This window comes from Folsomia candida, unplaced genomic scaffold (assembly GCF_002217175.1).
Source record: "Folsomia candida strain VU population unplaced genomic scaffold, ASM221717v1 Fcan01_Sc008, whole genome shotgun sequence".
Taxonomy (NCBI): domain Eukaryota; kingdom Metazoa; phylum Arthropoda; class Collembola; order Entomobryomorpha; family Isotomidae; genus Folsomia; species Folsomia candida.
The window spans coordinates 4,149,815-4,175,552 of NW_019091200.1; the positions used below are offsets into that span (position 1 = coordinate 4,149,815).

The 25,738-nt window shown below is 37.3% G+C and overlaps 7 protein-coding genes and 1 non-coding gene across 12 annotated transcripts; 7 read left to right on the forward strand and 1 right to left on the reverse strand.

Annotated features, from left to right (window-relative positions):
* The first annotated feature begins 19 nt into the window (after positions 1-19).
* On the forward strand, positions 20-2,513 carry LOC110852878. The gene is made up of 5 exons (XM_022101023.2): positions 20-223; positions 295-775; positions 880-1,197; positions 1,276-2,147; positions 2,274-2,513. Exons 1-5 carry the CDS (start codon positions 137-139, stop codon positions 2,466-2,468), a joined length of 1,953 nt encoding a protein of 650 aa, XP_021956715.1. The 5' UTR covers positions 20-136; the 3' UTR covers positions 2,469-2,513.
* Position 2,514: 1 nt separating this feature from the next.
* LOC110853273 lies at positions 2,515-4,561 on the reverse strand. Its single transcript, XM_022101524.2, has 6 exons — positions 3,926-4,561; positions 3,654-3,864; positions 3,381-3,588; positions 3,262-3,309; positions 3,071-3,188; positions 2,515-2,877 (listed from the first exon to the last, which is right to left on the reverse strand). The coding sequence occupies exons 1-6, from the start codon at positions 4,314-4,316 to the stop codon at positions 2,702-2,704; spliced, it is 1,152 nt and encodes a 383-aa protein (XP_021957216.1). The 5' UTR covers positions 4,317-4,561; the 3' UTR covers positions 2,515-2,701.
* Positions 4,562-6,396: 1,835 nt separating this feature from the next.
* Positions 6,397-8,349, forward strand: LOC110853016 (histone H3-like centromeric protein A). 2 transcript variants are annotated; one of them, XM_035854249.1, is made up of 4 exons: positions 6,397-6,530; positions 6,653-6,920; positions 6,999-7,239; positions 7,330-8,349. In XM_035854249.1, exons 2-4 carry the CDS (start codon positions 6,658-6,660, stop codon positions 7,666-7,668), a joined length of 843 nt encoding a protein of 280 aa, XP_035710142.1. In that variant the 5' UTR covers positions 6,397-6,530; positions 6,653-6,657; the 3' UTR covers positions 7,669-8,349. The 2 variants fall into 2 exon arrangements, with proteins under 2 accessions (XP_035710142.1, XP_021956921.1); XM_022101229.2 differs by having other exon boundaries at positions 6,492-6,920.
* A 202-nt stretch (positions 8,350-8,551) lies between these two features.
* On the forward strand, positions 8,552-13,475 carry LOC110853274 (arrestin domain-containing protein 17). Its single transcript, XM_035854248.1, has 6 exons — positions 8,552-8,699; positions 8,780-8,920; positions 8,981-9,159; positions 9,226-9,444; positions 9,537-9,719; positions 9,782-13,475. The coding sequence occupies exons 1-6, from the start codon at positions 8,579-8,581 to the stop codon at positions 10,064-10,066; spliced, it is 1,128 nt and encodes a 375-aa protein (XP_035710141.1). The 5' UTR covers positions 8,552-8,578; the 3' UTR covers positions 10,067-13,475.
* LOC110853127 (inosine-5'-monophosphate dehydrogenase) lies at positions 13,331-20,538 on the forward strand. 2 transcript variants are annotated; one of them, XM_022101370.2, is made up of 9 exons: positions 13,331-13,475; positions 16,905-17,185; positions 17,265-17,332; positions 17,413-18,001; positions 18,123-18,174; positions 18,262-18,520; positions 18,602-18,730; positions 18,872-18,960; positions 19,043-20,538. In XM_022101370.2, the coding sequence occupies exons 2-9, from the start codon at positions 16,950-16,952 to the stop codon at positions 19,235-19,237; spliced, it is 1,617 nt and encodes a 538-aa protein (XP_021957062.1). In that variant the 5' UTR covers positions 13,331-13,475; positions 16,905-16,949; the 3' UTR covers positions 19,238-20,538. The 2 variants fall into 2 exon arrangements, with proteins under 2 accessions (XP_021957062.1, XP_021957061.1); XM_022101369.2 differs by lacking the exon at positions 13,331-13,475 and adding an exon at positions 15,589-15,873.
* A 319-nt stretch (positions 20,539-20,857) lies between these two features.
* LOC110853275 lies at positions 20,858-22,124 on the forward strand. Its single transcript, XM_022101527.2, has 4 exons — positions 20,858-21,002; positions 21,133-21,289; positions 21,360-21,519; positions 21,626-22,124. Exons 1-4 carry the CDS (start codon positions 20,858-20,860, stop codon positions 21,725-21,727), a joined length of 564 nt encoding a protein of 187 aa, XP_021957219.1. The 3' UTR covers positions 21,728-22,124.
* On the forward strand, positions 21,926-24,764 carry LOC110853448. Of its 3 annotated transcripts, none has more exons than XM_035854604.1 (6): positions 21,926-22,479; positions 22,817-22,986; positions 23,133-23,452; positions 23,709-23,855; positions 23,933-24,103; positions 24,402-24,764. In XM_035854604.1, exons 2-6 carry the CDS (start codon positions 22,915-22,917, stop codon positions 24,700-24,702), a joined length of 1,011 nt encoding a protein of 336 aa, XP_035710497.1. In that variant the 5' UTR covers positions 21,926-22,479; positions 22,817-22,914; the 3' UTR covers positions 24,703-24,764. The 3 variants fall into 3 exon arrangements, with proteins under 3 accessions (XP_035710497.1, XP_035710499.1, XP_021957410.2); XM_035854606.1 differs by having other exon boundaries at positions 21,926-22,257; XM_022101718.2 differs by having other exon boundaries at positions 21,926-22,986.
* On the forward strand, positions 21,936-22,128 carry LOC118436502. Its single transcript, XR_004835508.1, has one exon. It is a non-coding gene; the product is annotated as a U2 spliceosomal RNA (small nuclear RNA).
* Positions 24,765-25,738: the final 974 nt, after the last annotated feature.

Genomic DNA, 25,738 nt, shown 5'->3' on the forward strand with positions numbered 1-25,738 from the left:
CTTATTTGTCCTTCTCACCTGTTAAACGAAATATTAAAGTGTTTTTGTACCACTCTTGCGTCTCATCTTATTCATCTTCGTTAAGTCAAATCGAGTTCATTTCAGTTTATAACTGTTATAAAAAATTTACATAACAATGTCCTCATCATCGTCTTTTGTATCAACATCGCACCCTGGGATCAATACCAGTCCACACCCACCACTGGTGGGACCGGATGTGAAGGTGTTTCGGTTTTCTGGCATAAAATTTAATGATTTTTTCCATAATTTTGAAAATGTCTTTGTAATTTTCAGAAGAGGATGAAATACAAAACCTTCCCCCATCCGGAAAACCCTAATAAAAGTACCAAATTACATTATGACGGGGATGAAAGTGATCTGGATTTTGATGACAGTGATGACGACGACGAGGACAACGACTCGTTCGGTAACAAAAGTCGACACCGTCTGGAAGTCTCCAGTTTACCAGATTTGCTTCTAGCGTCGTCTACTACATCGACATACTCAGCGACACAAGAAGGTGTCGAAAGGTCACCAATTCGGAAGAGAAAAAAATTTAAGAGGAGGAAACATCGCAGATCTGAAAGTGAATTGGTTACAAGAGAAAGTTCAAAATTGTGGGGGTTATCATCATCTCCGATAAGTCCTGCCCCGTTATCAATAGTAGTGAAATGTGGACGCGGAGGTGGCGCGTCGTTCGTGGCGTCAACACCAGTGGTTGAATTGGTGGAAATTCCACCACTCAGGGCGCAGTGGGATTTGGGAAATTCGATTGGTAAGTAGAAAATAAATTTCTGCTAGAAATTCTATTTAGAAATCATTCAGATCAATTTTCATAATGTTGCCAATTTTGTAAATTTCAACAATTTGCTTTAACAGGGCGTCGTCGCGGCGTTTGTGGCTGTGGGAAAATAAACGCTTCGCAAAATTACCTTTTACCTCCCAGCATGTCATCTCTAGACACATCCTACCTCGATGTCGCCCTTTTCACCCTTTTCTACTTCAGCGACGTGTTCGACACGTGGATTCTGGACGAAAAAGCAGCCAAGGGATTTCCCACCGCTGAGGCGAAAGAGGTCCGTGCTCTGCTCCGAAAAGAGATCTTATTCTCCCTCAGAACGTCCTACTTTTGTCCGTCGGTATCGGTTGGAAGGTTGTTCAACTCTTTGTTCCCTCTAGAACAGCCATACACGATGGGTAAGCACTAAACCAGTTATCAAACTTATACACACCGAAGGGGAATGCCTGTTTAACACAACACCCTCAAACTTACAGAGTTTGGCCGATTTTTGCGTTATTTTCTCGACAAAATTCTCACCCTACCGGAAACGACGCATTACACGAATGGAACATCGAAACTTGTCCATATTCTAAAAGTGAGGAAGATGACAACCTCCACGTCCACGAAGGGAACGTGTCAGTTGGTCGGATTTTTAAAAAGTGCCCCACAAGAATCGACGACCCCAAAATCTGTGCAAACTCTATTTGAAGAGAGCTTATCCGACTTAAAATTACTCTCCCTACCACAACCTGGCCTCTTCTTATCGATAGATCAGCCCCTCAACACCCCGCACGCGGTTATCATCCCCAACCTTCAGCTCGATCTTGGCAAGACGCTCATCCAACTGTCCACAGACGACAACGATGAGACGGAATCCGCCGATTTTTACGATGAAGAAGACAAAATTGGATTGACAAAGAATGTGACGAAAAACAGTGATGACGAAGAGTCAACATTTTTCTGTAAATGGCTCCGATGCCTGGGGAAGATTTGTTACGAATATTTACAAAATTTGGTCCATATTTTCCCCACTTTTGACGGCGTGGAAGACTCATTTTATGCCACGGAACGCGACTCGATTGAAGATTCGTGGTCAGTTGCTTCTCCACGGGGGGTTTTCTCTCCATCACGGATAAAAACTGGCAGTGACGACGACGGGCTAACTTCTGACCCATATCTGAAGAGGAAAAGGAACCGGGGGAAACTCGTCATAGGTTTGGATCTGATGGCAGTTATCTGTTTAGAGGAAGAATCGGTAACTACTTATCAAAATCGATACACTGCTTTCGTACGATGCGGTCAGAATCCGAGGAGAGGTTGGGCACCATGGGTTCACTTCACACCGTGCGATCAGGGAGCTCCGCTGGTAAATTTTAGTAATTTTTTTGAAGATAATAAGGGATTTTTACTAAAATTGGAATTTTTTATCAACTCACGAACCAATCATCGCATTGCTTCCGAAATTCTGACAAGTTGTACCGAATTTTTTTAGGTCAGACGAGTTGGCGATATCCCGAAATGGTTGCATCGCTTGGAGAAAAATCCGAAAAGTTTGAAATCTTCCTGGAATCTGATCCCATCCGATGTGCAGAGTATGCTCACGTCGTCCACGTTTTTCATCTACACGGCTAAATCAGATCACGAGAGTCAAAATACGTTATTTTCCTATGTAAATGAGTGCAGTTAATTGTTGATTAAAGAATAAAGTTTGTTAAAATTGCAAAAGAAGAAATTTCTGTATTGCGGTACGAATTTACTACATATGTCGGAATTTTTATGAGATATTGACAGAATTAGGATGATATTTGAAGTTACAACACCAAATGGGGGAGATTATCGGCTTGGAGAGGAAAAATGGCATTTTCCTTCAGCGTCTTCATCTTTCATAGGTCCCTTTCCAGTAAGCGGAGGAGGTTATTGCTACTTATTCGACGACGGGTTGGGCTCCGGATTGTCGGGGAGTTGGAGAGCGGTGAAGCCGTACTTGAAGTCGGGAGGAACCATGCCGAAACCATAGTTAACGTTTTCGTTTTCATCCACCTTCTTACGGCCCCAGTTCGAGAGGACTGCGGGGGAATAGGTGGAACCCTTGCAGACTGAAAGATATACATACGAAATATGTAAATAAGAATTCGTTAAGTGCTAAAGTTGTAAAAAGTGTGGACCTATGGGAAGTCGTTAAATGTCTAAAATTTATAGCGTTTTGTACTCAGTACAATGATATATTTTATTATTACGTTTCTGAAATCGTAAGAAAATTATTTTCAAAATGTTGTCACGTTTTCTCACCCGTTTTAGCTCCTACTTTAAGACCTTCATCCTCAGCCATCTTGAGCAATTTTCCTCTCGTGATGTTTGGTCGTTTAACCCTTGTGTTGGGGACACGTGGGAGGAAAGCTTCGCGTCTCTGGAAGGAGGAAATTGTTTAGATAATTCTGGTAAAAAAATATATTCGAAATGTTATTACCATGTTTTCTCACCCGTTTTAACTCCTCCTTTAACGCCTTCATCCTCAGCCATTTTGCCGCCTGGAAAAAAATATTTTAGGATTTGTTTCTGTAAATAATAACAATGAGTTTTATTTTTCTTAGTCGCCCACCGTAATTTTGAGGTCAGGAGGCAAATTCTGGAAAATTAGTAATGGCGTGCCCAACTCCAACTCGTAGATGAAGGGATAATTCATATCATAACCGCAAAAGAATCCTCGCTGTTTCGAACTCTCGCCACGTTTTTCGATAAGCTGCTCTCTCAGAAATAAAAGCTCCTCCCAATTGTCCGGCTTCCTCGTGTGAACAGCTTCCGTTGTCCTAATTTTTCCATACTTTATTTTACTTGAACAACTTTGAAATTACTAAAAATGCCATAAACTCACCTGAAAACCAAATCTCTCTCCGCCTGGCTTGGGTCGACCTCAACTTTCCAGCTCTTTTTCATATATCTGATCAATTTGCGGGCCATTTTTTCCGTCCGGAGAGCCTCCAAAACTTCCGGGGGTTCAACGCAAGGCATCGAAAAAGCCAATTTGCTACTCCTCTTGCGAAGTTCTTCCTTCTCCTTCTTTGTCAGTGGCTTTGTCTGGGGTGCTACGACAAGATAAAATGCCATTATGCCAGGGTCATTAATTAAAATCATGTCAACCTATACCTAGTCGAGGAGGAGCTTTGTACTTTGAATCTCTCACAATTTTTGGATCCCTGTCCGGAATACATTTTTCTGTCAAAGGTTTCATAACCTTTTGGAGTTGGAGATCCCTGCTGGCCGCTTTCGAACCGTGTCGTCGGTGTCCTTTCTTACTCCCTCCGGAGCATTGCCTAGGCGGCGTGGCTCGAGAAGTCTTGGCGACTTGAGGGTTCTCGCCGTCTGGGTCTGGTCTGCCAGATTTTCTGCGAATTTCAGTGGCATTGGGTGTGACAGTGGGGGGAGGGGGAAGAGCAGAGGGGACATTATTAGGCGTGATGGCGGCGGTTTGTGGGGGTGGTGGTTCCTCTGGTCGCGGAGGCAGCAAAACTTTAACGGGCGTGGATTCGTCCCCCATTTGTGAGCGATTTTGTTCCTAGAAAGGCAAAATTTATGTTTAAAATACGTATGAATTTGTGAATTTGTCGATCAAATAAAAAAGTTTAATTAAGGGTCTGGGGGAAGTTGCTTAGAAATCACGTCAACTTTGACGATAAAATTCAGCAATGCACAAGAGGGCAGATTTTTTAAATTATGTTTAATGCGTTAATCATATCTTTAGATTTTACTTGAGTTTTTTTTGACGATCTGCCCTCTTGTGCAGTGGAGATATTTGGTCGTAAAGTGAGGACAAATTGGCTTAAAATTGCCAAATTAATGGCAGGAATTGCATTTTGAGTATCCATGGAACAAAAGAAACAACTTTTTTCAAAAACTTGAGGGACTTGAGGGAAACTTTTTCAAAAGCAGTGACAAAACCAAAGCTTTTGAACGTGAAATGAAATGAAATGTCCCATAGAAACGGTGTCAATTAATTGTGGTCGTAACCTAACAGAGCGATAATAATCTTGGGGCCCTGGCAATTATTGTTGCTAACATAAAATCAAGTAAATCTTCCCCCGGGCCCTTAAACAAAGTTCGCTTATTTTCAAGTTGAAATTTTCAACCAAAATATTTTGCACAATTTTCTAGTAGCTATAGGAATTTCTGTCATTCATTTAAAACTGTCAACTCTGACCCGTCGACATCCACGATTGCTTGACATTTAGTATCTAGGTAACTCTTGGCTCTTTTAACGGTTGCGACAAATGGTGGAGTTACAAATAAAATAATTAATTTTTAAATCGTTGGTACACGTCCCCTGGGCCTGTGTACCAACGACTTTGACCTTTAATAACTTTTGAAAGGGCAGACATAGAGACTTAATTCTTAAAGATGAAATCATCGTAATTTTTAGCTTGATTTTTTAAGCAAAAAATCTCGAGGCTACTATTTCGAGAATTAAATTTGAAATCTGCAACGTGCAGCCTTTATTTAGCCCGAGTCATGGTCAGTGTCAGCTTCTAAATTTTAGTCAGACGACCTGCACCAACTACTATTCGTAATCGGCAAAAATGTTCCCATAATCCAGCATGCAAAATTTCAGCTCCTTGACCAATTTTAAAACCAGTACGGGTCCCAGTCTTCTGGGCTGGGCCCACAAAAATATTCATTTTCATATTCTTTAGTCTGATGTGCCCTTACCCATGATACAGAATTTCATTTTTATTCTACCAATATAAAAAGCAATGTGGGTCACCTTGTTAAATCTCTGTGGAAAAAATCTTAATATTTACTTCATATTTTTCAATCTGGTCTACCCCCGCGGGGTCATGCCAAATTTCAGTCTTCTACGAGTGTCTGGAGCGAATTTCATCTTTTTAATACAATTTTTAAAAATCGATATGGGTCACCCCCTTAAAGGTCCCTCCACATAAAAATGTTTTAATTCATATTTTTTCATCAGGGACCATTAGCAATCTCTGCACTAATTTCAGCTCGATTGGATAATTTTCAACAATCGGTATGGTATCGGGTCCCTCCAGTCGAAAATTTTCCCAATTTAAATTCATATTCTTCAATTAGACACCATTAGCAATCTCAATGCCAATTTTCAGATTTTGAAATACTCCACCCACCCAGATGACCACCACCGGTCAACCACTAAATCGATTTCGCCCATCTTCAAATTTAACTCCTCATTTTCCACATACTACACATATACCAAATTTAAAGTCGCTAGGACGAGTTTAACGAAAGTTATCGTAAAATGATCGAACGGACAGACGGACGGACATGACGGTTCCATAAGCGCTTTGACTGAAAATTACATTTCCAACTGTAACCAATGGCATATTTTCAACAATTTTTAGTTTTCTAAAAATGAAAATTTATTTTGTAACTCGGCCATTTGTCGTAACCTTATAGATTGATAAAGTGTCAAATAATCTTGGTCGACATCCATCCACGATTGCATGACTTGGTGTCCTCGTCCTCCGTGAAAAATTAAAATATCGCCAAATTATCGCTACATATTTTAATTAGGTAAATTAAAATTAATTCAAGGGAGCCGTGTTCGATTCCCGGCTGGGTAACAATTTTTGGCATTATTCGGGATTTACGTATTTGATTTCTAAATAAAATTAATTTGATTTAATTCTCAGTCTCATCTCATCCGGACGCAAACCCGGGGCTGCGAGGGAAGGAAACCGCTCTCACTCAACCCATTCAACAACTTGTCACATCGAGCGAGGTTTATATTATTTTTTGTTTTTGTTCGTTTTTAATTAATTAATTAATTACATATTGTTAAAAATAATACATAGCGTTGAATAGTGTTGAGCGTGATTAAATTTAACTTATCATTGTTGACAGTAAGAATGCCTCCTAAGAAACGACCTGCCCGCGGGGCGAACAAGCAGGACACGCCACTTGTTGGGAACAAGTCTGCAGTTCGGCAAGTTAAGTTAAAATTGCCAGTGGCAATGCGTGCTGGTGTAACCGCCCCGACGACAAGTCCACATGACTTGAGCAATTCTTCAGAAGAGCCCGGTGGAAGGTCAGCGTCTCAGGAGAGACCACCTTCTAGAGCGGAAACCGTCGTTGCTCCAATTCTGAGGGCAAGTTCTCGTTCGCCGACGAGGTGAGTTAAAATTTAATTAATAAATTAAGTGCAATTTAGTATAAAGAAGATTGATCCATAAATTACAAAATATTACAGGCGACAACACAACCTAATTTCGTCCACCCCTTCCACCGCTGCGGCGGCACGGAGAACAGACAATTTGGGCACTCGAGTCTCTTTCATGGGAGCGAACGTGTCCCCGATTCGAAATCGAGCCCTTTTCGAACCAGCGGCGTCGCCATCTTCGACCCGGTCGTCGCCAGTACGGTCACCTCGCGCTCCCCCAAACAATACAACAGAAAGTGCCAGTCGCAGACTGGCAAAGAGAAAAAAATCGGTATGAAAAGATAATATCTATCACCTACTTACTACGTGTCATTTTACTGGGAACATTTCCGCCACTAAATTGTTTTTATGTTCCCACCAGTCCGTCCTGCCTTCGTCCGTTTTCAAACGACGGTATCGTCCCCCGGAAACAGCCCTCCGCGAGATTGAATACTACCAAAGAATGACGAGCACCCTCATCCCAAAAGCTCCGTTTGCCCGTCTAGTTCGCGAAATTACGGTATCTTTAACTGGCTGTGCCACTCTCCGCTATAAATCAACGGCACTGGAGGCCCTTCACGAGGCGGCGGAAGCTTACATCGTGGGCTTTTTCGAAGACGCTTTTCTCCTCGCCATACACGCCAAGAGGGTCACTCTTCAGCCGAAGGATCTCGCTTTAGCGTACCGGATTCGAGGCGATAATAAGGCAGCGTACAATTGAGATTTTTTCTACATTTAACTTTTAACTGCCGTGGTGTGAATAGATATATTTAAAGAGGACAAGTTGATATTCGGGTCAAATTGCCATCACATGCTATTGAAATTTAATATTTTTTATGGAATACCAATTAATACTTTTGTAGGCTAGAGGGCCAGGGCACTAATTTTTATGAGTGTTTAAAGCAATGTAAAGTCCATGTAGTACTAAGCGATTATATTAAAGAGCGTTTTTGTTGACCAATGTGTTCTCAAGTTAATCTTCTTGTAATTATGCCCTTAAAAATATTCCTTCGTGAATTTCTAATATTTTGATGACATCACACCAGATATTTGACTCTATATGAAAGTTTATGACATTAAAGGATTTATAAATAAGTAATTTTACAAAGATTTTACAAAGAATTTTATGTTCAATTTAAAATAATACATATTTTTCACTAAAACCTTGTGGATTTAGGTATTTTTTGTAAAATATATGCAATATTGTGTACTAATGATCTTGTAATTCCATTAAAAATGAGGTAAAGATAAATAATTGTTGTGTTGCACTGCCACACTTACTTACTTATCAGTCATTAGTGTCAAATCATGTCATGTATTGCTATTGTTATTTTGTTGTACGTACTTAGTTAAGAGTTGTCCTTTTTTAATAAATATGTACTTACTTTCTTAAAGTGGAAAAGCGAGAAAGAAAGAAATCAATAAAAATACAATTGATTGATTGGATAGCAGAGCAGCCATAAAATTCTCAAGTGTTGGTTAGTCACGCAATCCGGGGACAAGGACAAGTTGGAGTGAATTTTATTTTCACCTCGGAGACAGATATGGAGACACTAACACCCGGGTATCTATTGTAAAGTCGGTTAGTTAGGCATCGCATTTGTAGTGGCGAGAATTCACAGGTGGATTGGATGGGTGTCTCGATAGAAATTGAGGGGTGGGACCCTGCCCAAAAGTATTTTGGGGGTGATCTCATCACAGGAAGCGTCATTATTGAGAACAAGTCACCAAACAGCAAAATTTTGGGACAAGGTAAAAAATTTTGGGGGAAAATTTCCCATTTTTTTCAAATTTCATGCAATTTTTATTACATGAATTTTTTGTGTGTGCAGATTTGACCATAAAATTTACCGGCCGGGCAGAGTCGCATTGGAAAGAGCAACGGAAGAATGTGGGTCATTATCGGCAATATTTGGTGACCACTTGTGACAGCGAGGTCTACTTTGAGGAGAGGATAACCTTGCAAAACAAAGGTAGTTAAGATAGGGTAAAGTAGTGATTATCATTGTAACAATATTGTGTTATCTGAGTAGAGGGAGGCGTGGATAACCGCGAGATAAGGCCGGGAAGGTCAGAATATGGATTCAGTTTCCGATTTCCTGTCGGTTTACCACAATCCTTTAAGAGTGACCATGGGAAGGTGGAGTACTGGGCGGAAGTAGCTTATCCGAAATCGTGGGCGCCCGATCATCGGATAAGACTCGACCTGAATGTTAGCATTATGCAAAAAAAGCATTTACAGATAATCCAGTTAATAAATTTGACTAAATTCTTCTAGATCGGTGCCGTTTTGGATTTGAACATGGTCCCACGAGATTGGGCGCGTCCTGGGAAGTTCAATATGTCGAAAACGTTTTGGTGGGGGTGGGGAACCGTGGATGCAGTTTTGTCACTCCCGAGCCGGATTTTTGTTCCCTTGGACGACATCAATTTCTGTTTGGAGGTTGTAAATCATAGTCACTGCTATTTGAAGAAAATTAGAGTCTACTTTTGCCAGGTGAGTGTTGTGACTACTTGTGACCTTGGACAATCGGATGTCACCGTAATCAATAATATGTAATTTATTCTGAGTCATATACATAAATGTAGGTGACCACATATCACTCGAAAGGTTCCGAACCGTTCAAAGAGGGGGCACGCCTCTCCAAAATAAAATGTAAACCTGTCCATCCACGAAATTCTGCGACAATCGATGGTTCAATTTCCGTACCGGAAGTCCCTCCCACCCAACTGGGTGGATGCGCCTTAGTTCAGCCGCAGTACGGAATTATGGTAATTTATTGGTAATTTAATAAGATATTTAAGAGGAGGTCAAAAGTCAGCTTCATATCCAGATTAAAGTGATTGCCACCACATTTGGGAAAATTATCAAGTCGGCCGTTCTCGAAGGACGTGTTCCCGTCCTCATCGGAACTGTACCGATAGGAAGGAGTGTACCTGCCCCAGCGTCCGCATCATTCGCGTCGTCGACTAGCAGCAGTGGTTTGGCGACAAACCGACCAGCCACAGTGTTACGACAAACGATACAATTTTCGGAGCGGAGAGTCGTTCTCACGCCTCCGGGAGACGGTCAAGATGACGATGAGGACGATCGCTTCACTAATTTGGCTGGGGATTGAAATTTGCACGCTAGTATGAGTTAACTCGGATAATTAAGTGATAACAATTAATCATAACGAAATTATTTGGAGATGTGGATAATTCATATTTAGTTGTTTGTCAATATTTTGTAAATATTTTCTAATTTTGGTTTCTGAAAACGAGACGTTTGACGTATGCATGTATGTATGTAGTTGAAAATTTAGTGGCGTTTGAGTTATTTATTGATGAAATTATCTGCTCTTGGTCGGAGTAATTTTGATAATTGGCCTTAATTGATTGGAAAATTGTCAATTTTCTGGAGAAATTTATAATGAAATGACAGATTGACATATTGGAGACTTTATCTAATTAAGTTTATTTCTCGGGAACCTTTTATTCTAATTTTCGGAAACGTAAATACATTTTTCGTGTGACATTAATTTGATTGAAGAAACATTTTTGTAATGAGGATTGACAGTGACACGACTCAATTTCATACATATCTATTCACGTTGTGCGATTTTAATCAGTTGCTTTTATTGCATTGGAGTTTCATAATATACATATTTCTAATCTGGCTAGAAAATGTCATTTAATGCCAAATTTGGACGAATCATGAATTTCAGAATTTATGCAGCAATCATTATAACTAAATATAACGTTGGATATGTCATAAATTCGTGATTATATCAGTACAAAGGACCTATTTTTAACATCACTTAAATATGATTGGAAATTAGCATAATTTATTATTTTATTTTATTATTTGCAAACACTTCGTAAATGTTTTCTGTAATCCAGTAATTAGAGATTTTGCCTGCTATTATGTAATAATACAACCAGTAAACTTGCATTTTCTCAAGTCAGATTTTTGCACATGTAAAAATAATTTGGAAATAATACATTAAGTACGTACTTCAAATTACACATTGAGAAGGAGTGAAACTCAATACAGATTTAATTACATTCTGTCTGTAAAAATGTGTAAAATGATCATGGTATTTTATTTATAGCAAAGTCTTTACATGTATGTAACTCGAGAGCATATATATTTTTATTGCTTTCATATACTTATTTTTAAGACTGTATTTATCCAGTCAAGTCCCACTTAACATTTTTTATTGGCTAAATAACACTAGAAAAACTATTTAATACTGACAATGGTCAAGTAAAGTTGTTTACTGTATGCTATAATTTCGTTATCAGAACATAATTGCTTAACTAAATTGCTCTATTGTTAATTGTAATTTTTCACCCATTAAAAAACCAATTAGTGATTAAATCCAGTGTATGAAATGAATACATATTTTTCATGCATTACATATTCATCTATCGTATGTACATATTTAATGATGCGTTGAATGTCTGGATGGAATCTTATGAACTGTTTACGATTTACCACTTTTGAATAAAAATTCATTACCTCTGTCGTTTTTGGAATAATTTTGAATATAAAGTTACGTGAGTGCGCCTATTAACAACATTATTATTGATCGTATATAGAGACAAACATACATAGATCTCGAAACTTATAAACGTTTTCCGTGACGTTGCACGCGTCGTCATTTTGTGGAGAAAGCAAATTGCTTCATTTTAGTTGTCCTTAATACAGATAGGACAATGTTCGTCCAGAACACGACCACCTGGTTCCACTTTCATGATATGATTTGATGCAATGTGACCTGCACTTGTTGTTGAGAAATTAATGGGTCTTATGTATCTCGTCCTAGTTAGCAAGTTGGCTTCCCTGCCCCTGTCGGAAATAATGGGCAAATCAAATCAAACGGTGAACCATATTTCACCGTTGATTGCAATATCGCCATGTACAGATATAGACATTCAGTGGTGCATGATTTTAGATATATGGGTCAAGGTTGAATCAAATCATGATAATAAGTCCGGTTGTATTTTTAAAAGAAGAATGCAAAAAATACGGCTTGAAGTTTGCGTATGGATATATATTTAAAATTGGTAAGAGTGTACATTTTATGAGAAATTCGGCTTTAAAAGTCGATAAACCAAAATTGTTACTTGGTTTAAAATGTATTAGATACAAATATAGATTGGATATCTTCTTAGTAATTATTATTGAAACTAATTAATTTTTAATGTCAGTAACAGCTTATCAGTAGTATAAGTACTAATAAAATGTTGAGAACTAATTACTTGACATTTTCTAGTAGAATTTTAATTTTGTATTGTGTGTATCGAAATTAGTATAATTGTTATCAATATAATTTACATTCTGTGTTTGAAAGATACTGACAATAAGTGGGTGCGATTACAAATATAATTCCTAATTCCTGGTTGAGAGACTTACATAAATTTTATGACATGATGGATTGAATTGTCATATTTCGACGTCGTTAGTAAAACTCCTCAACTTGGAATTCATCTTCTTCTGTACAATTAATTATACAATATGAACCATAAATTATGGTCCATAATTTCCAGGATTTATTATGCCCAATATATTACTTAATTACTCTTTGTCTGGAAGTCTGTCTACAAAAATATGTAATAAAATATTCAATACTCAATTGAACAACCAGCATCTCATTTTTCTTCTGATTAGAAAACTAAATATTTAATTGCTTACAGACGGCATTACGTTTACTTTTAGTTGTGTGCATTGAACACGTTTTTTTTAATTTCATACAACCAGACATGCCTGAGTTTTTTAGTAGGCTGCAGTGCATCTGTAAATTGGACCACATTTTTTATGGGTATCAATAAAAAGTTACATACATTATTGTTTTTCAAGGATTAACTAAATTTTTTGTTATCTAAAATCGTTGTTTGTTAAATTCTGTTTTTCTGAACTTATCAAAATCCCAAACTCCAGAAAATATGTAGGTAATAAATAAATGCAGTGTTAAAAGGTGAATATGCGTCGTCATAAAATATCTGATTAAATCCGGTTCGTTTTGTTTAGTGATGATGCTCTAATTCTAAGAAGCAATTGTTCGTGTAGTTCCACATCACTCTAAACAACGTGGTAACAAAATTTAAACCGAAAGAATATGCAAATTCAATAGTTCACAAAAATTAATTGCTTATTACGCTGGAACAAATTTCTCTTTGGAGAATATGAAATAATTTTGTGTACAATTCTTGTTACCGTTCGATAAAAAATTGACACTGATGCGTCACATTTCGAAAATTTGGTTACAATATTATTTAGAGTGATACAATCTGAATCGCGTCCAGATTGAGACAGATTTTCTGGTCAGACTTTGGTTTGGTTGAGTTGGCTCTGCTGACAGTCTCTGGTTGAGTCTGGTTGAGGGAAAAAGGTGAAAGGTGGCTACTTGAGATTTCCTAGTTGTCTGCATGTAACAATACTTTCTCTCGAGAAAGTTTGTTTAATAAGAGAAAGAAAGTTTGTATAGTTTATTGAGTGACATCTTATCTCGACACGGTTTGATAAGCAGGGGTGTTAATTAGGTATGTACTTAATTTTTATGTTCCTCTTTTACTAATTGTTATAAATGAGGTCTAGTAAATGTAAGTCATAAGTCATAATTTTTTATCGCGTAATAATATAAGTTTGATATCAATTTGTTAACTCTATCCATCAGAATATTACATCCTTCTTTGGATTTTTACAGATTTTTTTAAACTAAAGTATTGTTTTTCTACAAAAAACTTTATAATTTAATTCCTAAGATTTTTGTAAATCCATTTAAACGGTAAATAATGCTTTGGATGAAGATTACCTATTAAATTACCTACTGAACCCACTAATCAAAATCAAATTTCTTAATATAGTTTAGTATTACTTGTAAAAATTTATGCATACAGGGTTCAAATCCTACCATTTTTTAAATTTTATTTTGTGAAATTGCTAAATTTTCCCAAGTTTCCAACAATACCTATATTACATTTTCTTATGCAGTCATACATGTTCTTATGTATAAATCACTAAGATTCTTTAATAATTTTTTAGCCTTAGATTTAATTAGTAAAATTCGTTCTAGTAACATCAACATGTTTTTTACCATTAGTAAATTTGCATAATATTAATTAACTTGTCGGATATATAACTCACAAATAGATAAAGTCTTATTTTTGGAGAATGAATTCTCATGTGCATGAAACGACCGAATTACTGAATTTGGATCAATTGGAATCCACTAAAATAAACTTAGAAATTGATTGCAAGTCTGAGAGGTTTTCGTATCAATTTCTCGGGGGTAATTCTAGTGCCAAGAAAATTGGGTGTACTCACTTGCATATTACATTACAATAACATTTTATACATACGCACTGTGCTAACTAAATTTTGCATGCACAGTAAATTTCACATTTTGAGCAGATCCCCACAATTTTTGCAATTAATCATACAGGGATGCACATAAATATGTAGGTCCGATTTAGTAAGGCTTGGTGAAATACTTCATAAAATTTCGATCGATTGATTCCTCATTTGACACATACATAAAGATAAACCTAACATTTTAACATTTGTGCTGAATAAGTTTTACGAAATTTATCACAAAGAAACCCAACAGGCAGACACGATGCACAACCTCTGACTTGGTTAAAATATGAAAAACTAAAATTTTGTAAAATTCATCTATTCTTATAAATAGTTTTACCCAAAATGGGTTATAATCACTTGACGTGAGCATGCCTTTTGTGTATTGATCGTAGAAAGACGTAGATCTCGAAACCTATCAAGTTTTCCGTGATACTGCACTCGTCGTTAATTTCGTGGAGAAAGCAAATTGCTTCACTTTAGTTGTACTCGATAGAGGACAATGTTCGAGACCAGACTGTGTACTTTTGTTATTGAGAAATTAATGTATCTCGTCCTCGTTAGCAAGGTGGCTTCCCGGCACGAATACAGTAATAAAGCCAAATCTAATTCCGGTGAACTACATATATTTCACCTTTGCCTTGTATGTAATTGGGAAATTTCATGGATATGGGAGCTTATATGAAATTGGGTTAATTCAATTATGAATCATGCTAATTAATTAATACAAGTGCATTTTTTCTATGAAAATATTTAACATTTATTCATTATTATTTAGTATTTACTTTGAAAGAAAAGTAAGTACCTAGACTAATTGCTGCAGATTCTTGGATTTCAAGCAATTTTAAATTCGCTTAATTTGTAATTAAAGTTGTAAATGTTAACATTGCAATTTTGGCTCAGTAAGGTTAAGCTTCAACCGCGGATTAATTTTGATCGCTAATATTTTATTTTACCAAATTAATGATAATTTGGCAAGCTATTTTTGAATATATAAGTAGATGATAGACGACATCAAACCTTTATTTTTAAAAATCTGAATCTTGCAGATTATAAAACTTGTTTTCTGACGCTAAAATGTGCAAAAACCCATTAAATTCAGATACATCATGTTCACCGGATAATCTAACCCGCACGTGTATAAAATACAAATAGGACACGATAACCTACAAATATTAATATCTTTCAGCCGACAAAATAATAAAGATAACCACGATAACCGCTTATCGTCTCACATTTTATCCCAGTCTGAGACTTGATGACGTCTCTGGAGTGAGCGGGTAGCTTCGCATTCCGTTTCCACGCTCTCCTCGCGAGCACGTTTTTCGTAACTGCTGCTCCAATTAAAAAGTATTAACTTATTATTTCATCTCATCGAAAAGATAAGACTACTGGACTTATCTTTTCCTCGTATTTTGCCATTGTGATAGTTTGTTTTGTGCTGGAGAGAGAAAAAAGAGTGAAGAGATTGACAATTTGGGTTAATTTTATTGCGGGTTTAGTTTAACTATTAATTAATTATTACTCCGTCGGTTAATTCGACGATTTTTATTTCTTTCTTCTCATTGTTGGACGTCGTAGTGGGTAAGTGATAAGATGGACTTATCTTAAATGTTTGATAGTATTGAGAGAAGCTATGGTAGTCAGTCATGTAATTTTTTATGAAAATACTTCATTTCATTTGAAATAATAATACTTTCGTAAGGAGTTCAATTAGCTATAATTAATTATAAGCTGGAAATGTTTGTCTGCAACGGAAGTGAAAGTAATTTTCCGTGACGGAAGTGAAAGTGGTGAAGGTTTCACTTCCGTTGTCAACCGACATTTCCAGCTAATAATATAGATACAATACAAAAATAATTCGGTGGAATTTTGAAATACCACTTAATTTTCATGAAAATCAAATAAGCCCGTCGCCCGGTGGAAGACGGGCTTATACGCTAGTAATTAATGTTAAGAAATTAGAATTATGTTATTTTCTCGTCGCTGAATGGGTCAAGTTGCATAAAAATTGGGGAATTTATTGAACTTTCCTCATATAATTCGTCCACTTTTAACTGTTAAACAACTTAAAGTTCAGTAATCTTTTAGGGAGTCATTTTAATTTTAACTATGCAAGTGACAAAGAAGTTAACGTGGTATGAGTTAAGTTAAGCAGATAAAGAATTCACACCAAACCGTTCTTTAAAAAAACGGGTGGTGTCGTTAGCATATGAAAGGTCGGTGCATTTCATACGTTTTCATTTTTATTAGTTAACTCTTAACTAACTTGGAGGTGGACACTTGCCAAGAAGTTTAACGTTCTTATCCTTAGGCAGTAGTGGTTTGGTTTGGGTGTCTGGTAATGGTAAATGCCAAGCCAATGATCTCGTTAATATTGGCAATGAAAATTGTAAACAGTTCATTTTTAATGCGTTATGCTAACCAAATGTCGATCTTAAACTTGTTGCAAAATGTTTTTAAAAAACAAATTTTGTAAAATTTGATGACTCATATGTTTTCAAAAAAATGTTACCAGTGGTTCAACATATTATTTTTAACTATTTACGACTTCACATGTATGTATATGCAAAAAGGCCTTGCAAAAATTAATAACTTGTTTTACATCCTTGCAGAAAACACTACATCACCAGCCCTTCAAAATTCCGCACGCTACAAGGATGAACGGTACCTGTAAAATGAACGGAGAGTCGGAAGGATGTAATAATTCTTCCTCCAGTGGCGACAGTGGTGGTGACCTCGTTGATGGGGTTTCCTGCGCCGACATGTTCCGCAACAAGGAGGGGTTGACGTACAACGACTTCATCATCCTCCCCGGATACATCGACTTCATCCCGAACGAAGTCACTCTTCACGCCAAGTTGACGCGAAATATCGGACTCAACTGTCCCCTCGTGTAACATAATAAATAATTGTTTAATGTAGCGATTGAGATTTGTTGTAATACTTACAATTAATTGTTGAATATTATGTAGATCGTCCCCCATGGACACTGTGACCGAGTCGGAAATGGCCATCGCCATGTCGCTGTCTGGTGGAATCGGTGGGTAAAAAATGTGATAAGCTTTTTGTACAATAATTTTCTTCAAGTTTTTAAAAATATTCTGATTTAAATCTTTTCAGGAATCATCCACCACAACTGCACTCCCGAATTCCAAGCGCAGGAAGTTCTGAAAGTGAAGAAATACAAGCATGGTTTCATCCGCGACCCTGTCGTCCTATCCCCGTCACACACGGTGCGTGATGTTTTCGCTATAAAAAAGCAGTACGGTTTTTCGGGCACTCCAATCACAGAAAATGGAAAATTGGGCGGAAAACTGATGGGGATTGTGACATCGAGGGACATTGATTTCTTTGAAGGACGAATGAACGTCACTCTTGACGAAGTCATGTCAACTGACCTTGTCACAGCGGGAGCAAATGTCAAATTGGCAGAGGCAAACCACATCATGGAGAAGTCTAAGAAGGGCAAACTCCCGATTGTGAATGAGGACTACGAATTGGTCGCACTTATTGCTAGAACGGATTTGAAAAAGGCTAGAAGTTTTCCGAACGCATCGAAAGATGCGAATAAACAATTGATCGTTGGCGCAGCAATTGGGACGAGGGAGTCGGATCGAGAGAGGTTAGAGGGGTTGGTTGCGGCTGGGGTGGATGTGGTCGTGTTGGATTCTTCACAAGGAAATTCGTCGTATCAGATTGAAATGATAAAGTAAGCCCTAACGTTGTACAGATTTGTAAGGATTTCGTTGTCTGTAACTTGAAGATGTATTAGTTTTGCATATGGTTTCAATAATTCAATATTTCACACTACTTATTTACTTCTGTAACAGGTTCATAAAAGCGAAATACCCAAATCTTGACATTGTCGCAGGAAACGTTGTGGTAACAAATATACATTTATATATAGATCTTAAAATTTTTGTTTTTAATTATAATGATAAAGTGCTAAATGTTATTTATTTCCTTTAGACTACGTCTCAAGCAAAGAATCTAATTGATGCTGGTGCGGACGGGCTTCGTGTTGGGATGGGAAGCGGGTCAATCTGTATTACGCAAGAGGTCATGGCCGTTGGGCGCGCACAGGCTACCGCTGTTTACAACGTTGCAAAATACGCAGCTCAGTTCGGAATCCCGATCATTGCGGATGGTGGGATTCAAAGTGTGGGGCATATTATTAAGGCGCTGTCTCTGGGGGCAAGTACGTGCATGATGGGATCCATGTTAGCTGGTGAGTTAATTTAATTACTCACAGTAAAGATATTTATCTAGTGAATTACTGAATTATGTGATTCATAATTTTTTTTATTAGGAACAACGGAAGCACCGGGCGAGTACTTTTTCGCGGATGGGGTCCGTCTCAAAAAATATCGTGGGATGGGTAGTCTTGAGGCGATGGAGAGGAAAGATGCTACTTCGTCAACTAGTGGGGGTAAAGGGGGTAAGATTTTTAAAATTAATTAAAATAAGATATGCTCATTATTTTACACATTGATATACATCTTTAATAACAAATTCAATGATAGCCATAACAAGGGCGTCTTAAATTAAACCAAATAATTTAATTGTGCATCTTTTCCAGGTACCTCTGCAGCCATGAACCGCTACTTCCACTCTGAAGGAGACCGCATGATGGTGGCGCAGGGCGTGTCGGGCTCTATTGTCGACAAGGTAAAAAAATATGAATTTGAATGAATCCAATCCAATATAAATGAATTTACGAAACTTGAAAATATGTATTGTTTCATTCAAGGGCTCCGTTCTTCGCTTCCTGCCCTACCTCGAAAGTGGGATTCGACACGGATGTCAGGACATGGGCGTCCGAAGTTTGTTTGAACTTCGAGACTTTACTTACAATGGAAAACTACGGTTCGAGCGCCGAACGACATCTGCACAATTGGAGGGTGGGGTGCATGGATTGTACAACTATGAGAAGCGACTCTTTTGATATGAGGCATCCTCCGAGGGACCCGGTTCGGTGCGGAAGAAGACATAATTTTTGGACCGTTTTACTGAATTGTTGAAATTAATTTACACAACTTACGTGCTTCCCACGCCCAAAGAATTGTATAAATCTCAAATTTTTTATGAATTCGTTGATTAATTGTAATGGTTTATGTAATTTTGTGAGAATTTGTTGGAATTATTTACAGGAATCTCAATTTATAGAATCTGAAAATCTGTACTGTTTCCTTTAATCGTTAGTTATCCATCCGTTTGTTATTTTTACGATTTTTGTACTTAATACGTTTGATTGCAATTATGCAAAACTGTTAATTAAGCAACTGCCAGGATTAATTAGTATTAATTATCTTGACATTTTTCTCTCCGATGTTTGTTTGTTATCCAAAGCGTATTACTAATTTCGTCCAAGTGTTTTGGTTTGCGATCCGTTTATCTGATTTGTTTTTTGTATGTAAAACTTTGTTAGTTAGTTGACAAAAACAACTATGTATTAATGACCAATCTAAACATTTAACCAAAATGAAAGGCAGGGTCTTCTATCTATCTTATCATCGCTTCCCTCTTGCTGTGTATACATACATAAATCAGGATATACAAAAAATATACTATTGTGATTTGAAATATGCAATCAATCAGAACCAGAAGATAAAGAATCAGGAATTCGAATCTTAACCTACGATGGATTTGTATCGTCGTTACCAATTTTGTAGTCAGAACAGACTAGAAAAGGTAGTCATAAATTAATTAGAAAAATAGCGACATAAATTTAGTAACTAACTTTTGAGAAGCTATTTTACTGCGAAAATGGTACTTGTAGTAGTCATTCACGTTAAATAGCAATGCATAACACTTAACTATGCACGCTAATTTATGCAGACATGCGAACGATTTATTTTGAATTTTAGACAGCCTATTCACGAAAATATTGTAACATTATAAATCTTGTAAAGTTTAGTGCCAAACAAAATGAGTTTATGCAATTTTGCAAAAATTTGATACATTAGAGCAAGTAAATAGTTGCTCTTCATTTTGCACATTTTACAACTTTACAAAGCTGACGTGAATAATTCGAAGCTTGGAATCACTATCTCTCGATAAAAAAAGATATGTGCCAAGATTTTCGCAAAAATATTGGTTATGTTCGCAAAATTAGACTTTGATTCAGTTTCCTATGTCACGCAATTTCTCTTCCTGTCACCGCCACGCTTTTTATTATTATGATGATATATTCTCTGTTAATTAAATATGCAATGAACATGAATAAAATATTTTGTATGAAAACAATGTCGTGTTCTTTTTAGGCGTTCTAGACATTCATGCTGGTCCTGTAATGAACGCTGATTACATGCAAAAATGTTCGAGTTGCTGAAAAAAGCTAAAATTGTTACTAAACAACAAACCAAAATTTTTGAAATCATGCAAACTTAATTTTCAGGTATTCCCGTTTTGTTCCCGATTTTCTCTGGCCTATTTCCGGTCCCGGTTTCTTGTAGGAAACTGCATTTTTCACTAGTTTGTTTGTAAAAGTCAGAAACTTTAAGGAAATTTTTGCCACTTTTTTTGTAAATTAAAACCTCTGACAGAATAACTATCATTCATAATTATGGCGTGGTTTGGCAAAACTCAAGCAACATGTGGGCGTCCCATCCCAAAACCAGAAAAGCAAGGAAAGCATGAAGAAATTTATGAGGAAGCGATCCCTATTCAGGATCAGATTGAAAATTTGAGGGCCAAAATCTCATTGAAGGGTAATACATCTCGTTCTTATTTTGCAAATATTTGTGTATTATACGATTTTCGCAATTTTTACCATAAATCCATGCTGAAATTTGCATCGGCGATAAAAATCAGTACCTTTCTTAATTTTGTGGTTTCCAGAACGGTACAACAAAGCGTTACGTGATGACCTCAATGAGTCGAACCAAGGAGCGTCCTCCTACGTCCAAGAACTGTCCCATGAGACGAAAGAACTTCGGCAAAAGCTCATGGACGCGATTCATTCGGAACAAAATGCGGTGCAGAATGCGTTGAGAACGTAAACTGAATAATTTCAAGTCACATTTTTTATACTTTTATACCAAAAATTTTGTGTCCTGATTTCACAGCCATCGAGAATTTCAACTCGCTATGACGAACAAGACGCCATCGATCGCCATTCCGTGGTTGGACGACAAACTGTTCGACATGGCGAAACTGCTGAACGGGATGCTCGACCGGTTGAAGGACAAGAGGAAACGATTGGAGGAATCAGAACAAATGGTGACGGTGAGTGAGACATTAAAATTTACAAAAATTAATTAGACCGATATTTTATTGAATTATTAATTTATTGAATTGCTATTTTGGGAATTAAGTTTTTATGAATTAACAGGTGATTCAAAAGTGGCCTCGACCTGGCACCCTCCCCTGGGAATTGGAGGCTGTCGGCAGTTTCAACAGGTTGGAGTGTCACATCGAGGCACAGAAAGGTTAAATTTAAATCAGATTTTTTACAACTAGTAACTAAATAATTAGAAAATTTTAATGCATAAGGTGAAAGTTAGTGATAAGTAGGACCTAAAAAATAGCAAATTTAGACCCTAGCTTTAACAATAGTGTGTAATTTTTTTAGCGGGAAACTCGCCCCCGTTTGGCTCCACACTTTTCTGACATGGGGAGCCGGAGAGTTGGATTGAATGGGTATCGCTTCTCGGCCTTTTGGCTAAGATCAAAGTGTAGTATCTGTTCTTATCAGCTTAATATCTGATACGAAAGTCATTGACTTTCCAGTATATTAAACTGATTTTTGGAACTGGGATGGGGTCGTGAAGCTTGCTTCCGCCCGTCCACGGGTCGGCCTGGCATTGCAGTACAGTCAGGATCGGCCCACCTGAAAATAATCCAAAGAAAAACTCCAAATCTTCTAAATCGTCACTTGTGTTGGAATTTCACAAAAAAATTGTTCATGTCCATTCTACACGCAAAGACAAAGTCGAAAATCTCATCTTACATGGAGGAAATTTGGTAGCATGAACACATTGAATTTCAATCTTGAATTAGCCTGGCCAATTGTATTTGTATGTATGCATAATTCTTCATAACGTTATTTCTGCTCATTTCTGGTGATTTTTAGAAGTGAGCAAATATGATAACATGAACACATTGAATTTCAAATTAGCCTGGCCAATGGTTGTAGGCAGAATTCTTCATACCTTTATTTCTGCTCATAACTCGATGTTAAATTACGTAAGTACTGTTAAGAAATCTAGAGATTGTTTTAAATTTCAATAATGAGTTGAAAATTTCATCACAAAAATGTAAGCACTTGCAAAAATAGTGTAAAATTACCAGAGCTGAAGACACCCGATTGGAGTACACAATTTGGCCAAAATTTTTAAAAGTGTGGTGACGCTGTTGGGTATCTTGTCAAACTTTTTTAGTTGACAAGAAATGTGAACGACATTTTATAGGATATTTAGAAGAATTATAAACATGACCGTAGTTTATTAATTGCTCGAAGATATTGCTCGAATCATTGAAAATATTTATTTAAAAAAATTGTATATGTACCTTAATTTTATAGTAAAACGTGAAACCGCGTTCATCATCCACTCGAAATACGTCCACATAAAGTTCCAACTCTTGTCCGAACGTGGCAAGTACACCTCCCTCTTAAAAAATATGGAGAGTGGACTCCGTATCTTGAAGAACGAATTGGCCGGGTTGGAAACCATGTTGGACGACGCGATTTATGTAAGTGATCCATGATAAATGGGGAAAATTAATGTTCTGGAGAATATACGTAAAATTGATCATTTTTAACAAGTGGTTCAAAATGTGTCATTTTTTAAGAAACTTCATTGTTCAATTTCTAAGCTTGGTCTCAATTTGATTCACAGTTTCGAAACGAAACGTATAAAAACCTCGTTCTGACGGAAAAAGAAGCCTCAGAGAACCGGAAACGTCGCCGAATCCAAATGGCCAAGATGAAAAAAGCTGTCGAAAAGATTTTGGAAGAAAATCAACGCGCACCTGCAAAGCAACACCAGGCGAAAATCCGGACCGATGTGTCGTCGACGGTGCTAAACCCGGGGCAAATGGGCGGTGAAGTGTCGGACATCTTGCGCTACAAGAGAGCAGAGGTCGAGGAGTATCAGGGAAGGGCGCGGCGTCTGGTGGAAATTATGAGAGTACCTGATTTGACACATATTCCGCTGAGGTATGCAAAATTTTTGGAACAAAATTCGACAATTTATAAGTAGAATGCAATTTTGAGAGAAAATGCAGACACAATTTGCAATTTAAGCATATTTACATAATTGCTCAAAAAATTGTCAAATTTTGTTTTGTACTTTACAAAAATTGTATGCATACAATTTCTCTTGGATTTCAATAAAATTCATCCAATTTGATTAGACTTTGAGAAAATTATGAGAATAAAATTATGAATTAAATTGTCTCCTTTTTCCTCTCAGACTCCGAACCGTTGCCACAATTGGTGTCAGACTTCGCGAAGAATTGAACGGAAAACAGCGGCTTCGTGACCTATTTTTAAAGCAGAAAGCGCAGCTTCAACTCATCCTCTATTACTTCCGCTACACGGGAGTGGCCCAATTGGAAACGTGAGTTTGTTACCTTTCATACATCTGACCTTTGATTACTAATCGTGGAACCAACGATTTTTGTCCTAATGTTACAGCTTCAATGGGAACAAGACCGAGTATGAAAATTCGATCGAGGAGGCGCAGAAGAAACATGTGCTCATGATGCATAGAATGGACCGCATAGGAGATGTCCAAGTACGGCTAAGGTTGGGAATGTTGTCTATCTTGGATCAGTTGACTGAAGGGAAGAAGAAAACGGCGCACAGGTAAATTAACGAATAAGGAAATGATAAGTATATTACTGTGAAAATTTGTAGAAATGTGTTCTTCACATTTCAAAATTTGGACAAATTTCGTTCAATATGTTGTCAAAAATTTCACAAATCTATGCATAATTCTATTTCAAAATTTAATTTTTTTCCTTCTCATGGCCCACGTTTTCCCCAAGCAGCACAAATAATTTCGATATATGTAATATACATTTTTGAATGTAGAATTTTCCCAATTTCAAACCCTAATCCCAATTAACTTTCCACCAAAAATAACTTACTCCTTTTTGTCCAGAACTCATGAGGACATGCGACAAAATATGAAGCTGATTTCGAACAAGTTGCAAAAGATAGTGGATGGAAATGCCGAGTTGGAGGCATTGTTTGATGGAACTTATCCCGAAAAGAATTACACGGCCTATGTCAAACAACCTTCTCACCAAAACCGCCTCATCCGGGTCGGGACGCCACATGTGTCCGAAGAGTCGGACGAGGATGATGACCTCGTTGACTCCAAGGTTCCGGGCCGGCAGGAAATCAAGTCGAAAAGTGCAAGGATTGTGAATCAGGCCAATTTGAAGAGAGGCATCCGTTAAGAAATTAAAGACAAATTGTATGCGATTTCAATAAATCAGATAATACTGGATATAACACTGCATTATTTCATCTCTACTACCCGGGTAATTTGTATCGCGTTATGGCTTAATGACCACTAAAATTGTTCACAGAAAATCGTGTAATTATAAAACGTAGGAAATAGCTTTTCATGCAGATAGAAGTAGTACAATAATTGACCTGTTTTTATATCCAATTTTTTCCGAACTATACAAAAAATTTTAATTTGCATATCTTAGAGGAAGTCCGCTCGAACTCTTGTATTCCAGTAAACTAGACAAGTTTAGTCGAATTATTTTACAAAATTTAAATAAAAAGACGCCCGTGATCTATATAAATTTCCTCATACATTGATTTGTAACCTGATTTTCCTATACAATCTTTCTAAGCTTGTCGAAACAGGTCGAAACACGGATTTTAGTGGGTTACCCAGATCGAAGTGAGTTGTCTTGCCTTACAATTACAATAAACCCGTACATAATTCGAACCAGGACACGAATCGGATCAGTTTTACCACGTTTCAGCCTAGATTTTAATTTACATGTCATAATTTACAATGCAAACTGTCTCATTTTCCATCCTGCACAAAATGATTCATTCTTTCATACTTAATATGCTAATATTTCTCCCTCTCTCCCGTTCCGACTGGACGCTGGAGAAAAAAATCCAGTCTGAAAAGAAGAGGGTGATTTTGTTTTATTTTAGAGCACGTTCCTCCTTCCTCTCCTCCCGTTTTGTACGTATAATTCGATCCGAAAATTCGGGACGTAATGTACATATTCGCCACATACACACACATATTCCCAAAACCAATATGGGATGAGGATGAGGCTCACCAAGATTGGAATGGGGGCGGATTTTGGGGTCGTGTTGCTGGCCATGAAGGGAGACAGAAAGTGAACGAAAGAGCATTTTGGTGTTAACCAAGCAACCCCAACTCCCGGATGTCTTGTTGTCCGAATGAGGCTACTACTAGGTACGAACGCTACCCGGGTATTAGGAGAGGGTAAAAGTGCC